General features: G+C 35.9%; 2 protein-coding genes across 2 annotated transcripts in view; both read left to right on the top strand.

Annotated features, from left to right (window-relative positions):
* The first annotated feature begins 647 nt into the window (after positions 1–647).
* LOC130622314 (uncharacterized) lies at positions 648–5,733 on the top strand. Its single transcript, XM_057437766.1, has 3 exons — positions 648–766; positions 1,503–1,594; positions 1,667–5,733. Exons 2-3 carry the CDS (start codon positions 1,519–1,521, stop codon positions 4,879–4,881), a joined length of 3,291 nt encoding a protein of 1,096 aa, XP_057293749.1. The 5' UTR covers positions 648–766; positions 1,503–1,518; the 3' UTR covers positions 4,882–5,733.
* Positions 5,734–11,966: 6,233 nt separating this feature from the next.
* LOC130621485 (signal transducer and activator of transcription 5B-like) overlaps positions 11,967–14,139 on the top strand; it is a 28,392-nt gene continuing 26,219 nt past the window's right edge. Inside the window, exon 1 of the mRNA XM_057436775.1 lies at positions 11,967–12,108. The gene's annotated coding sequence lies outside the window, so the exon portion shown is untranslated. The remainder of the gene's footprint in view (positions 12,109–14,139) is intronic.

The following is a 14,139-nucleotide window of genomic DNA, read 5'->3' as shown; positions in this document are numbered from 1 at the left end:
TATTTCTCGATATTAATTTCCGATATTCGATATTAATTTCCGATATTCATCTCTAAATCAGTCCTCCAGCATTGTTCGAAGAAAACTCGTAGCTACAATCCCGGTCAAAATATATTGGCAGTAAGCTACAAAAAGTGCAGTATAATAAACAAAATGTCATTTTATTCCGGTTCAAAAATTTTAATGTATAAAGTATTTACCGTTTTTGTGCATATGTTAGGTTTTTACAACCCAAACATAATACAATATCTGCTGTACTTTTACTAAACTCTCCGTTTTGACAGGCGAAAGTAAAATATTGATAAAATTGTTTTGACAAAGCACCTTACAATTTGTTTTCTCAAACATTAATAAATTCAATCTCGAGTGTGATCTGATAATAAAGTAACATATCAAATAAAATGTTACTAAAAGGAGAACTACCGAAAAGGCTACATATATGTTTTTTTGTAATAAGAACATTCTTACATATCACGAAAACAACGTGGAATAAAATTTTTCATTTCTTTCATTTTTTTTGTCCAAATTTTATCCCCCCAAAATATTAATAACATAAAGATCATCGCCATTATCGAACAGTGTCTAACTTGGTTCATGCATATTTTGTTTCTTTTTGACGGCGCACATAGCTCAACAGGACTTTTGAAGATTCACTCATTCTTTCCTAGAGTCATTAAAATTAATCGTAACGTTCGGGCGGTGAAGAAGACAAGGTAAATCCATCGTAAAAGAAAAAATCAAAGAATTTAGCAACATGTGAAAGAAGGTAAACAGAGAAAAACTTTGAGACTGTTTCTGTTTTGTTTGTTATTGCACAATTACTTTCAGTACACTTAATTGCACACAATCATTTGAAGTTTTGTTTTCCAAATTATCAAATTAAACTAAGCACTGTTGTCTTTCGAAATGTTTTGATACAAAAATAACACAAGAAAAAATTCTTAATAGATCTGAATGCACGTAGCGAAGATTTATTTTTTTCCAAATAAAAACTCATGTCTAAAACTCTAAAACTATATTTATAACCTCAATTATCATTTTATTTTGCAGTAGATATTTATTTCAAAACATGTAAATAAAATTACTTTTAGACAAACGCTAAAGGCACAGCTTAGTATTACCCCGCTTCGTTAATTCAGATGAGTTTGTTTACAATCCGCGGACTTACGTCATACGAGTTAGTACTTCACCGAACAGAATGTACTAATCGACACTGTCATGGCGGCGATCGTGGGACTACTTCGACCTTAAATATCTCGAAAACCAAAGCTCACAAATACAAAAAATTTAACTTAGTTCATATTCACACTATCATGAACATTTTAAGCACAAGTTGTTATCAATCGTTAGTTCTCCTTTAAGTTTGTGAAACTTTTGTGAAATGAAATTTAATCAGAAAGTGATAGAGTAAATGAAACTTGATTACTTTTTTATCTATTACTAACAAATAGTGAAAAGTCATTTACTTATTTGTTTCCATTTTTTGTAACTCTGGAGTTTAGAGCGAAGGATGTTGAAATGGCAGTCGAGATGAAACATTATGCAATGCTTTTCCATATCATTATTCCGTTAACATTTTTATGCAAATATTCAGGTCAATATATATTTTTTTAACTAAAGCCTTTTCAGTTAACATTTTTATTTGATAATTATTGAATATTTTCAGTGGATGCCGATACTTTCGTTTCACAACGAAATGGAAAAGATGATGCGTCCTGTGGAACAATCCTCCTTCCATGCTTATCTCTCCAATATACATTTGCCTACAAAATAAAACCAGAAGAACACATTCGGTTGGATGGAGGAGAAAAGAAACCATACGTGTATGTTGTAAACAAACCAATTCATATCGCAAATGAAATTTCTATTAAAAGTTACCAAAACAGTTTCTTTCGCCCTATTATATTCATGGTAAAACAAAACCAAACAATAAAAGAGTACATGTTCTTAAGTGTTGGGAAAAAGAAAATAACACTCCGCGTGGAAAACATCGACTTTCAATCCACACCTTTGCTGATGTTCAACACAAGCTGTGACGTAGCTATTTCTAATTGCAGCTTTAACGGTACATCAACTACCGTTATTCGTCGGTACGCTGTTAGATATAAAAGGTGGTCAAAATTCGTTAAACTTCGGATATCGTACACTACTTTTAAAAATGTCACAGCTATCTCTTTATCTCGAGCTGTTCACATTAGATTAGTTATATATAAATGTGTTTTTGAAGGAGATGAAAAAAAGGCAATAATGAGTATCACACATATTTCAAAAACAGGAATCGTTAGCATTACGAAAAGCACTATTTCAACCGGAGTAGGACCATTAATTAGTTTTGATAAAAATTGTGTTTCATCGGTTAACATCTTTAATACAACTTTTTATGGAAATAAATTGAGAAAACGTTCTGTGATGTATGGGTTGCTAATTAACTTTTGCGTAACAGTTCTAGTTTCAGAATCAGCTTTATCAAATTACAGACAGTCTTCCATTTATTTTAACTATGTTAAGAATGCCAAAGTGATAAAGTGTTCTTTTAAAAATAACCAAGGCTTTTACGGAGGTGCAATAAGAAGTCGACGCAGTCAACTTTACGTTCAACAATCTAGTTTTTCGAACAATACAGCTAGTAACGGAGGAGCCATTCACAGTTTACTCAGCAAAACATATATAACACAGTGCACATTTTTTTACAACGCCGCTAACAACTCTGGTGGAGCCATATATGTCAGCTCATATAACATTCATAATGTGGACCTGCAAATATATAATTCTGTGATGTACGCCACGGCTACAAATACTTTTATCACCGGATTATTATTGCGATCTAACGTTATTACGCTTCTGAAAAATGTAAAGTTCTTGATATTAAACTCATTAATAGACGCGCCATCTATACTTGAAGGTTTTAGTTTTGAAAAAGGTTTGAATAGACATCATAATGGCTTTCAGAATGTGAGTTTCTACTGTCCAAATAATTATGATTCTTTTCTTCTAAGTACCACTGAATCAATAACATCTGCTCAGTGTCATCGATGCTCGAGAGGAATGTACAACATAAACAAAGGTATAGTCATGATTGTAGGAAAATCTAGACTAAAAAGAAATATTTTTCTTACAACGAAATCCAACTTTACATGCTTTAAATGCCCTGCTGGAGGCAAATGTGAGGAGAAAGTTCGAAGTCGAGCAAATTTTTGGGGCTATGTGGGTACAGAGTCTCAGGTATATTTTCTCCCATGTCCTTCGTATTATTGCTGTTCACATCAATGTGAATCCTATAATGACTGCAACAAACACAGGGAAGGGATTTTATGTGGAACGTGTAAAAAAGGGTTTCGACTGAATTTTTATAATGAAGATTGCATTAAGAACAATGATTGCCACATGGTTTTATCTTGGTTGTTACTCACATTTTATAGCGCATGTTATGTGCTTTTTCTGATGTATTATAAGACTCTGTTAACATTATTAGTGAATATCATATCTAAATATTTTGTCAAAAGAGACAAAATTTTCTTTTTGTTCAAAACAAAAATATTTAATTACAGGGAAGATCCATTTAGCTATGCTCTTTTTGACGAAAGCGAGGAAGAAAGTGAGAACGAAGCCATTGCTAATAATGAATACGGTCTTGAAGTTCTCTCAGACAGGATCATGGAAAGAATGGAGAAAACTGAGGAAATAAACGAAATAAATAAATTTATTGGTTCTGAAATTAAGGCGATTGGTTATGGTATCAAAACAATTGTATTCTTTTTCTACCAAATGGAACTTTTAATACACATACCAGCCACAGAACAAGACAGTTACGGTTATTTACATCAACTTAAAACCACAATCTCCAACATTTTTAATCTTCAGTTGATTCAATTACACCTATCGAAAATTTGTTTCGTCAAGAATCTTGATGCTGTTTCTAAACGAGTAATCAAAGTAAACAACGTATTTATGCTTATGTTGGTGCTCCTTATTGCTGTTGGTCTCATTTTTTTCATTCGTCAAATAAGACGAAAGACAAAATCAAAATGTTTCGAACATCTTAGCCAATGTCAAGTCATTGACAAAATACGAAACTGCTTCATACAAGTCGCTTTACTTGGTTATACGAGCGTGAGCACATTTTGTTTTACCTTGCTCCATTGTGTAAAAATAAATAACCAGAAGCACTTGTTTATCCAGGGTGACGTTATATGTTACACATGGTGGCAATATTGCATTCTGATCATAACACTGTTATGGGTTTTTCCATTTGGAGTTTCAGTTTACCTTTCAATAAAAATGCTGCAAAGGAAACAACTAAGCGTTAAAGGATTTTATTTTTCGTTGGCTTTTCCGCTCTCCTCCTTCTATTTTTATTTTCGCAGTGTTTGTCATTCTGTGAAATTGAATATCACCAGCGACGAACTTACAAAAATACGAAGCATATGTGAAATCTTTACAGGTGCATTTAGATCGAGCACATTTGGCCAAATAAATTGGGAGTCGGTAGTAATTGTTCGGCGGTTACTGATTGCCGTCATTTGCAATTTTGTGATGAATCCAGTTGCACGAATGATGTTAACGATACCTTTGCTGTTATCTTACCTTGTTCATCATCTTTACGTGTCGCCATATCGTAGCAAGTTTTTAAATCACTTAGAAACTATTTCATTGTCATTTTTGTTGATAATCAATGTGGAGAACTTGTTTTTTGCTTTTGTTTACATGAACGATCAATCAAGTGTACCAGGAATCAATGCAATCACAAAAGTTTGTGTTTGGATTCAACATATCATTTTAACAGCACCGTTCTTAATTATTATTGTCATTGTTGTTGTTACTATTTTGAGGATGACAGTTTTCGCAATAAAAACATGTATAGGACGGTGCATAAGGAGGTAAAGCATTTTTTGAGCACGTTTTGAACTCAAGGTAATGGTCGCTTCAATTCACTTCTTAGCAAATTTAAGTACCTCCTTATTCAGGCCTGAGCATCTTGTCTTTCGTAACACCTGACGGTTATTAGACACTAACAAGAAAATGGTATGCGCTTTAAAAATTGTAATGAGAAACTATTAAAGGGCATTGTAATTTGTAAAACTTTATAGGATTTTGTGTTTGTAAGCATCTTAATTTTATTATTTTTTTTGTGGTGTTTATTGGAAAAATAGTGAGATTTAAAAATTACATTCCTTTAATTCTCTACTAAGTTTTTTAATTCCTTATGGTAAATATAAATCCAAAAAAAATGTATAATTTTTTATATGTAATAGTTTATAACAACACCATACATTATAACTATAATCTTTTTTATATCAATATATAATTAAAAAAACAAATTCTTTTTATATATCCAAAAGGTTTTATAATTCCTAAACATAATCAAAAAGAGCTGTAACCGCTGCTCGTTTTGATAATAGGATGAAACGATCGCATTTACTGAAATACCTTTTTGAAAAAAGAAGATTTTTGTGCTAATAAAAGTTTGAAAGTAACTCTATGTTAATAAAAGCCGTATTCTGTTTCTCCAGAAAAGAAAAGAAAATGTTCTTGCTACAAACACACGAAATGTGATATAAAAAGAACTGGCCAAAACGTGGGTTTATCCACGAGCTACCTATATCTCTTTAATAATAGCCAAATTTTGTCACACTCGGCAACACGAATATCAAATGCGATATATTTTGCGACGAGTAAATTTAAAGGAGGGCAACCCCATGGATTTTTCCACGGGTTAACGACTAGTCTATAATAATAGCTACTTTGTATTAAGGATGCTCAACATAATTATCTCGCCAAAGAAATGCACAATGCTCCTATGGTGATTAATGAGACCTTGGTATCTTCGTGTTGATATTGTGGGGGTTGTTCAGTTATATGGGGCGTGAAATGTACATGTATATCTGGGGTATGCATGGTAGGTGTAATAGGTGTTGTATGACTAGGGGGTGATTTGGCAGATGCCAAATGTCTGGTGGCATGCTTTCCAGGTGTAGGTGGTATGGTATGTATAGGAGGCGTGGCATGCTGCACAAAAGGCTTGTTATTCAGGTCAAGTCGTATACTGATCATTGCATTTGCGGGTGCGATCAAAATATTGTTGTTGTACCCCACGATTTTGCCTTTTCGCAGGTTCCTATCGGATGATAGCATGTACACATGGTGCATGACGGCAAAGTTCACCGGAGTTCTACTATATTGCAATACCTTCTGGAATTCTGTGATGTCATGGCTTATTAAGGATGTCTGACCCTTGCTTGTGATCCCAGAAACAAGACCACGTAAACCCTGATACTCTCACTCAGCTTATTCAGACCCTCCGATGTTAGACCTTGGCTTGTCGGCATGACAAATTTGCCCCAATCACCGTCAACCTTCGCCACCATCTACCATTCGTGAGTGACGACATGACTGCTTTAAACTTGTACATGCAATTGGGATCCGCACCATATTCGCGGCATACTTGGATGTATCCAGATGTGGATTAGGGATTTTTATACTGTTTGAACCCATCGTCTTACGGCATGGGTACCTTTATCCTTGCCAGGATGCGACGCATATGGTAACAGGCATGGAATTTAAAAATCGAGTTGATAAGGGGTACCGAGCCCGTCATGTGCTTGGTAAAGATGCCTAGGGCTGTTGTGCAATGGGTGGAGAAATTTACCTGAATATTCCAGTAATCCAACGCTTGCCCTTTCCACCCCACACTAACAGGGTCATTGAGATAGGTCGTTGGGACCTTGATGGCGTACTTCGTGAACTCCGGAAATGCCACAGAAATATGGGACTCCGTACTCACGTAGAGGTCCTGGTGCTCCAAATTTGTAACACCAAGTGGCCATTCTCCCCTCTGTTACTTTTATACTTTGCCGAGTGATTGTATTGGTAAATGTTCATTCCTTTTCTTGTTAAAAGAAAGGGAATAAAACAACTGTACATCACTGATATCGATAAACCTACGATTTTCGATGACTACCTGGGACAGGACACTCGCATTGACTTGAAATCGATCAGTATCAGGGACCTGATCAGAGGATGCATTTCTATTGTGAATGGTTTGTATAGGATTGAGGATATCGCGGCTGCTGTCAACAGCCAGGCAGAGGACAAGATCAAGCTTTTCTTATTGAAAAATGGCTACTGTAGGCTCCGTGTCAACGAGGGGTACTCGGTGGTGATTCATCAACCATTTCAGGAGCTCCTAGGCCTACCCTATGACCCTGCAAAAAAGTATTATATGAAGGGTAACTACGACAGTTTATACAGGACCGATACATATCAGAAATTGAGACTTATTTGTCCACAATTGGATGGAGACGACTGTCTATTGGATGGCAAAAAATTAAAGGTTCTGGCCCTGCTTTCCACCAAAGAATTGAACGCCTGGGGGGATATGTTGACCTGGACTTTTGATACCCCTGTATACCTTCCACTAAAAGGCTCCACGGACCGTTTGGAGTTCCTTTTACCAGACGTCTTCCACCATGAAAAAATGTTACGTTCAGCGGCCTTACGATGTGCATTCTCATCGAATAAATGAGCGATATATTTAAGCTGTACCAAAATTTACCGAGTGCACCTGCGCAAGGCTCTGATCAGGATGAGGGACAGGTCTTCAGACTCGGGAAAATCGAGGAAATTGAACAATATCTCCGGGATGAAATAAAGGAGCAGACTTGGAAGAAAATTTAAAATGCGCAATACGTGGGTACGCTTTCGCAACCTTGGTATGCTTGGCGAAAGTGTGATTACGTCAGGGATTAGGATTGGAGCCATGGCCTCAGGTTTGGGGATACCCCTAGCTTGTGCCATGGGGGACTTGCGATTGCCGCCGGAATAGGGCAGGCCGGTCTCCGGAACGCCTCTTAATGGTTGCGTGTTAAGTCCAAAAAACATGATAGTATAAGGCTACTCGCGGAGGCGAAACTAAACTCGATTGTAAATCTGATCAGCAAGGCAATGAAAAACGGCATTATCAGTGACCACGAGTACAGCTTGATCAGTAGAGAAAAGGAGAGGTATATGCTGCTTAAGGAGCAAATACGGCAGCGCTTTAACAGGATCGTGAATGCCATCAACGAACAGGAGAGAGCCCAGTTGGTTGCTAAAAGCTGGAAAGAGGGGAAAGACGAAATTTAAAAAAAACTTCAGTCTGTGCAGTATGCAAGCACTATGTAGAGACACCTCCTGTTTACAACCCTTAATTTGTATTATATTTTATAGGGTCATACGGACCCTATAAAATATATGGTTTTTTAATCCTCACTTAACAACCATTCCTTTTTGAAGTCTTCGTATCAGCATTCCGTGATATGTAGCTGGGGGTAGTGGTTTTCGCCTTGAATGTATACCGATGAAATACCCAGAATTTCACTGACTTGACAAGGCTCATCGCAGGGTACCGACATACCCTGGAACTTGGTGGTAATTGTATCCTTGTAATATTGGAGTTTAGCATTCACATAACGGTCTTTTTTAACAGGCTCTGTCGTCAATTCCTAGGATATTAGATCTTCAATTTTTTGCCATATTTTTCGATACTTTACAACCCAATCGGGGTATTCCTCAAAATCAAGGCTCATTGCCGGTACTGCATTGGCGTTATACCTTGTCACCCCATGTGCGGACCAGATTTTCGGCGTTGTCGCCGTCAAGGCAACCACGAGATCTTGTGTATGGTACCCTACTATATATTGTTTGTCCTTACCTCCGTTAGCAGGAATGGCATCTGATGCCGTTAGGTATTCCACGTTGATATTATTAATATCTGTAAACGTAGCGGCAAAATTGTAGAATAATTTCGGATTGACAAGCGCATTTTCAAATTGTAGCATCTTCTTTATTGTATATTTCGAACGACTGCAGAGAATTGCGTGTCATTGTACATACGCAGCCTCCCCCGTTATATGTGATACGTTCATGGTAGCAGTACCAATGTAACATTTTACCACTTACCACAAACCTACGCCCGCAGGTACATCTATCATACTCATCCAATATACGTTCACAGTCGTTACAATGCTCATTCATTTGTTATGACATCAAGGCGGTCCTCAAAGTCCTTAATCCTCCGCTCATTTGACCCCTCCCTCTCCTCCTGTACGCATGCCAGGGTTATAAGTGGTAGGGAGAGACCAATGGCGGTCAAGAAGGTCATGAATAAAATACTTTTTAAGCTATATTGACAGTTAATGCACATTTTATTATTATATATTACACATATTTGTGTACCTTAGGGTTCTTTTCAACGGGTTTGTTGCACATGTCTTGGGTGTTGAATTGATTCGGCACGTGCTTCAATAGATAGGGATCTTTTTCAACAAGCCCGTTGAACATATCTTGCGTTTTGAACCGGTCGGGGATATGTATGAGCGCCCGGCGCCCATGTTAACAAAATTGGTGTTTCTGATTGGAAAAATTTGGAAAATGCAACCTCGTTCCCAGTGCCTACTGTCTCTTCAATTATCGAGACGGTGATATGAACTCGCCGTCTCGATATCAGATAAGATACAAGATGTCCTGTAGATAAGGTTGGTAAAAATGGAAATTCTTAATAATCAGACAAAAATGGTGCAGCAGTGTTTCGTTTGTATGTCGCAGTAACTACATCAACTGACGAATAGCACCTTTTTCTCGTATACCGTGAAATTAGGAAGTATCTATGCAGTAATAATGTGATGCTATTATTTTTTGTAGTGCTTACTTTTGATATTTATGCAGACGATTTCTACTTGTTAAAATTTCATGGGACATTATGATGAGACAGACATGATGCTATTTATCGACTTGTACTTAAAAGGTACGAAGGGTTGGTCAGGATACCTTAAGGCGGACTTCTACGAGTCGACTATTTTGCAGTTAATTGGTCGCCATTTGCCATTCACAAGAATGGAAAATGGTGACCAATTAACTGCAAAATATTTTTTTTGATTTCCACAAGTAAAAAAAAGTGGCGCGAAATTAAAATGCTGAATGTAAGCACTCTTTTGTAGATATGTATTTCAAAGCAGATATCTAATTCTTTCCAGTACTAAGTTTTTCTACTGATGATTGCGTTCTGATTGATTAATGTGTACAAAAGTAGGAGCTGTTTCTATTTTTCGGCGAAGCGAATGTCTAGAAAGAAAATTTAAAAAGAACGAAGTTAAGCATGCTAAAATACATTGCGTCGGCGAATTGGTTTCGTGAAACTCTCATATCAAAAATACAAAAAACCCTGGGGACGAGGGTGAGCACTTACCCTGTTTTTAAAATAAACTTTTTAATAAATTAAACTTTAAACTTTTCTAACTTTATCCTTCGAAATTAGAAGCATACAAGTTTATTGCACATAAAGCCAGTCAAAGCAACAACAATGACTTTAGAATCTTTTTAGAGGTATTAATTACCTTCTTTAGGCTAGTAACATAGCATGTTTTAAAAAAATACAGCTCCTCGTGTTGTCTCTGTTTCCTCGTTAAAACAAAATTTCGATTTACTGATATTTAAAATATTTTACAGACCGTTAAGGAATTTTGTTTTTTTAAAAAAATAAAAATAAAAACGTATCAAATTCATCTTAAAAAAGTAATTATTCATTAAAAAAGTTCATTCATTAAAAAAGTAATTATTCATAAACAGGTCATCTCGACGTCTAGGTTATATGTGTATAATTTCTTGCACGCTGACCTCTTCAGGGGTCCGTTTATTACACGCCATTCTTCGGAATGTGCTAGGGCTGACCATATTGAATAGTTTCGAAACCCCTTTAATCCATTTTATTAAAATGTCTTTCTAAATGTCACGTAACGTCAAAAACAACAACATGTTTTGTTTTGTTTTTTTAAAGGGTCAGCATAAATTTTGCAGTCAGCATAAAATACACATACGGATATTTAAAAAATTAAAACCTCAGAGGTAACTAGTGTCATGTTTCATGAACTACTTCCTTATAGTCACAACTTGTTGATCAACCATCCACCGTAGTCTATTTCCTCTTTTAAAATCAACATACCCCTTGAAACAACCCCTTATATTTCCATAGTAACCCCTAAGCTAACTTGTTTATCCTGAATTTTAAAAATTACTATTTGGTATGGAATTACGAAAAGTCATGTACTTTTCATTTTTTAAAATTGGCCAACCTCGTCCCAAGAGACCCTATTCGCTTTTTTATATTGGGTAGAACCTGGTTTCCAGGACATTTTTTCCTTTGATGTAATGACACACGAGGGCCCACGAGACGGTGTGGACGAGCTAGGGAAAGGTGCGGAAAAGAACGCCCTCTTCCGCCTTAACCGCTGCAATTGCATTCACATTCTTCAACAACGCCTCTTGTTTTCTTTTTTTCATCGAAGGGCGCTTGCATTGACCCCCCCCCCCCCTAACCCTGTTACTTTGACTGCGCAGTTAAAGCTATAGTCCTGGGGACAAGGTTGCCCTGAAAAGGGATAAACAATAAGTACCGCGGCCCGATGTCAGAAAAGATGCCCAGTGGTATATGGTAAGTATATGAGTGTTAACAACAGATAAAAACAAATAAATATAACCCCCGATCCCAGGACCTGTAGCGTTTTTTTATTTGATCCTCATATCAAAAAACCCTACAGGCCCTGGATCTAGGTTGAGAAATGAATTAAACATTTTTGTGTTTTTTTTAAACTGCTTTGCGCTTTCACCTCCTTTGACTTTGAACAAGTGCTCAATTGTAAACACAGTGTATTATACGTTTATTATGATATATTATGATGTATTTGCGGACGATGTATTTTATACACCTTTTGAAAAACTGTGGCCCTGGAATCCAGGTTTGAGACACGGGGATGTAAAGCTACCCCGGGTGGTAGAGTTGATATTTCTGAGAAAAGACTATCATGAATTAGCGTTTAATTATTACTGAATTTAATTATTCACTTTCGACTCTGTGCTTTCATTGGGCAGAACGTGTCACAATCGAGGCTAAAGCAACAGGCTACCTATATCATTTTCGATAGGCTTGTTCCATCGAAAGGGTAATTCCGGGAAGTCCAACGCTTTTCCTAACAGCTGGCTTTTTTGTCTGATTCTTGGCATTTTGTTGTTTTTAAACCAGCCAAACAAGTTTTCTAAAGATATCGTTGTCTTTTTTATCAAAGTTTGAGCTTGCAGGTACAGTTATTTTTTTAAAAGTTATAGCAATTACTGGACGAAACTTTATTGGTATATCTAGCTAGCTAGTTAGCATATATTCCGTGGTCGCTAGCTATATATATAGCTATATATGTAACTAGCACCCACCTACAATCTTTGCCAAAAGTAGTTCAGAAGGACTGACCATTAATAGGAAGAAGACGACAAATACAAAATAAGTTTTGTTTTATCCCACTTTACCTAATCCTGAATGCAACATTGTTTGGTGGGGGACAATTTGAGACGGTTCTGTTTTGACCTTTTATCTATATGTTGTTGTGGTTCATCTTGCATATATGCTACTTAATGAGCCTTTCCACAAGACACACAGGTGTTTCCACGAGAGATGTCTGAAGAGTCTAGTTAACATGGTGAAACAAGAGAAATTCTTTATTATTAAATTAAAAGTTTAACTTTTATACATAATTTGTGGTCATCTTTGTTGTTGCTTTACAACCAGAGCAAATAAAAGTGCTTTGCCAAAAGCTTTGTGGTAAAAAAATGCAGTAATTATTTTCTCTTAACTGCAAGTTTCATTGTTAAAACTTATTGAAATTAAAAAAAGCCTTGGTATTAGCCCTAAGTAATAAAATTTAACAGCTTGTTAACTACGATAGAGAATACAATAAAGGGTGAGCGAAACTATTTTTATTAAAGTGTTTTAGAGTATTAGAGTGTTTTAAAACGAACACTGTCTTTTTTCAACATGTTATTCTATACTTTTCTTTTCAACAAAACATTACATGAAAGATTATAAAATAATAAATTTTCCAGTAGAAGTTTAATAACAGGTGTTTGTGGATGGAAGTATTTTCAGCTGGAAAAATCCCTTTTCACTCCAACAGCCTGCAGTACCGTTTTGATAATTTTCAAGCAACCTACGACGCCATGTTAACCTTCTATATGCAGTACCGTTTTGACAGCTTTTAAGTTTAGCCTTCCATGACCCTGTTTTGATCATTTTAAGCAAGTTTTTTTAACACTTTTTTAGCCTTCTGCTGTACTGTTTTGATAATTTTTAAAGCAACCTACATCTTCGTATTAGCCCTTTATGGTCCCATTTTGACAGTTTTCAAGCAAACTATGCACTAACCTTCTACAGTACTCTTTTCACAGTTTTCAAGCGAAGCGTAGCCTTCTATTAGGCTTCCACAGCACCATTTTTACAGTTTGCAAGCAACCTACAGCACCATGTTTTATCCTTCTACATTAGCGTTTTGTCAGTTTGCAAGCGAAGTACATCACCATTTCAGCCTTCTACGACCCTGCTTTAACAGTTTTCAAGTGAACTACGAAACTATATTAGTTCTCTGTGGTTCCGTTTTAATGGTTTTCATGCAAACTATAGCGATTTTTTAGCATTACACGGTCCTGTTTTAAAAGTTTTCACACTAACTACTACAACAACGTTTTAGTGCTACAAAAGTTCATCTCTAGCACAACAACAAAAAAATTTCTTGCAGCAAATATGTGAGTCTTCTTTGAATTGGTATGTTGATTACTTTCGCTAATTAAGGTTAACAAAAATAATTAAAGCAATGTGTATTATGGAATGAACTATGTATGTATATCATGTTCTTAAAATTTATGATATTATTATATAAGAAAAAATATTGTTTCAGATAAAAATTAACATTTTTTTAATTAAATCATAGTACGGTAAATTTTTTTTCTATACACAAATTATATAGATTTCGCACAAGTATTCTCAACATCATCACACACAGGTTATTGTTATTGAACAATACATTCCCTGATCTTTTTATTTTCTTGTGCAGTTTCTTGCACAGTCGGGAAAATTTACCAGCACAGTTTAACATGAAGAAAAACTGTACAGAAGACTTAATTGTTAGAGTCTATGCAGAACATCTCTCCTCACAAAACCGAGGGCAGGGCTGACTTATTCCCTGCTGTGTTGTGTGGGAGAAAGAACTTCTAGACTTCTTTTTAATATAATACACAATTTTTTCGATTATAATTACGAATTGAATAGCACCATAGTATTTCTGT

Source organism: Hydractinia symbiolongicarpus, chromosome 12 (assembly GCF_029227915.1).
Source record: "Hydractinia symbiolongicarpus strain clone_291-10 chromosome 12, HSymV2.1, whole genome shotgun sequence".
NCBI classification, from domain to species: Eukaryota; Metazoa; Cnidaria; class Hydrozoa; order Anthoathecata; family Hydractiniidae; genus Hydractinia; species Hydractinia symbiolongicarpus.
This window is presented reverse-complemented; position numbering and strand designations above follow the sequence as displayed.

Coding starts and splice junctions, on each gene's coding strand:
- LOC130622314 (XM_057437766.1), top strand. CDS start 1,519: ATGGCAGTCGAGATGAAACATTATGCAATGCTTTTCCATATCATTATT. Junction 1,595..1,666: donor ATTTTTATGCAAATATTCAG/GTCAATATATAT, acceptor GAATATTTTCAG/TGGATGCCGATACTTTCGTT.